This window comes from Dendroctonus ponderosae, unplaced genomic scaffold (genome assembly GCF_020466585.1).
Source record: "Dendroctonus ponderosae isolate FM_Combo_2020 unplaced genomic scaffold, Dpon_F_20191213v2 Dpon_F_20191213_9, whole genome shotgun sequence".
In the NCBI taxonomy this organism is placed as follows: domain Eukaryota; kingdom Metazoa; phylum Arthropoda; class Insecta; order Coleoptera; family Curculionidae; genus Dendroctonus; species Dendroctonus ponderosae.
Genome location: NW_026019116.1, coordinates 5,376,392 through 5,377,802, shown reverse-complemented (window position 1 = coordinate 5,377,802; position 1,411 = coordinate 5,376,392). Strand labels below are relative to the sequence as shown.

The window sequence follows — 1,411 nt, the reverse complement described above, 5'->3', positions numbered from 1 at the left end:
GTAGTTGTCTGTTTTCCAGTAAGTTCTTTATGGTGTGTAGTAGATATGGTGGTGTGTGGAGTTGGTATAGTTTGTATAGTAAGCCCCACTTGATTCCATCCACCCATGTTTTCCACTTTTAAATTGTGTGGTTGTTCTGCACCGTTTGTAGCGATGGGTGGTTGACTTACTCTGATGGCCTCTGTGTTTGTCCATGACGATTGTACGTGATATATTTTGTACTGTTTTATTACATTTTTATTTTTTTACCATTGTTGACTGCACTGTACGTAGTTTATGTTGTAGTATTTTGTTTTTTTACTCGCTTTGTCCATAAAATTTGTGAATTTTTCCGTGGCAATAAAGCATATTTTGATTTGATTTGCTTTGAAACTCAACAATTGCGCTTCGATCTCTTGCAGTGACCATTCAAGTGCCATTTTGGTAAACCCGATCAAAACCGACGCGATGAAAAAGGCCATGCTGGCAGGGGCGACGCCGTTTGCGCTGCTGCGCCCCCTTTCAGGAATTCCTGTGCTGGTTCGGGTGCTTCCGGCTGGCGAAAAACAGATGCTGGTTCCAGCCACCGCTGAAGATCTGAAGACGTTCGGGCATATCTCCATTAAGCCGAAGGTGGCCGATTCCAACTCCACTGAGCTGGCCGACAAGGAGATATCAGGTCTGTTTCATGGGGTTCAATGGGGGAAGACTGTTCGACTGTCTGTTTCAGGGGGCTGCATCGTGCAGATCAAGGTGCCAGTGGTGGCCACGGTGATCCAGGCCATCGCAGGGCTGAGCGGCGACGTTTCGACGAACGTGGTCAGTCCGGGACCCGGAGAAATCCTGGACAGCAGGAACTTGGACTTGAATGCCGATAGCTTCGTCTACGCGTCCTCCCTACCGGACAAAAGCGGCCCAGGTGGGTTTTGCGGGGTTTGACCGGGCGTTTTTTGGTGACTGGTGATGGTTTAGGTTTGGCGCATTCGTTTGCTTTCGATGACAAAATGTTGGGCGGCGAAGAAAAGACACTGGATGGTAGCAGTGCTGCTTTGGCCAATTCGATGGAATTTACTTTTGAAATCCCCCAAGACGCTCGGGCGGACTTGATTTACCCTTTCACTGGAAGCGCGGCGCCCCAAAAGGTGAGCCAATCTTAGCTGCAAGAGGACCGTTTCCTGTTAATACGCGCATGTTTGTATGAGGCCAAAGGCATGAGCCCTAAGGGTACAGGAGGGCTTAGGGGCCTGGTTAATAAATTGCTGCTTGCTATTGTTCGTCAATTATCCAGGAATTTGTGTAGTGTGGTTCGTGCCTATCTGAAATGAATATTTAGCACCCTGATTTGAATAAGCAGGTAGTCGGGGATAATCGCGCCAAATTAGGCTGCGACATTCGTTCTTTTTTAATTCCTCATGGATTCTTTGGCGTAGTA

General features: G+C 47.8%; 1 protein-coding gene across 1 annotated transcript in view; it reads left to right on the top strand.

Moving 5' to 3' along the window:
- LOC109541787 (zinc finger protein 674) overlaps window positions 1-1,262 on the top strand; it is a gene marked incomplete in the record, with an annotated part of 3,851 nt that extends 2,589 nt beyond the window's left edge. The window contains 3 exon segments of the mRNA XM_019910748.2: window positions 402-658; window positions 710-898; window positions 952-1,262. Of these exon segments, the coding sequence (XP_019766307.1) occupies window positions 402-658; window positions 710-898; window positions 952-1,136 (631 nt within the window).
- Window positions 1,263-1,411: the final 149 nt, after the last annotated feature.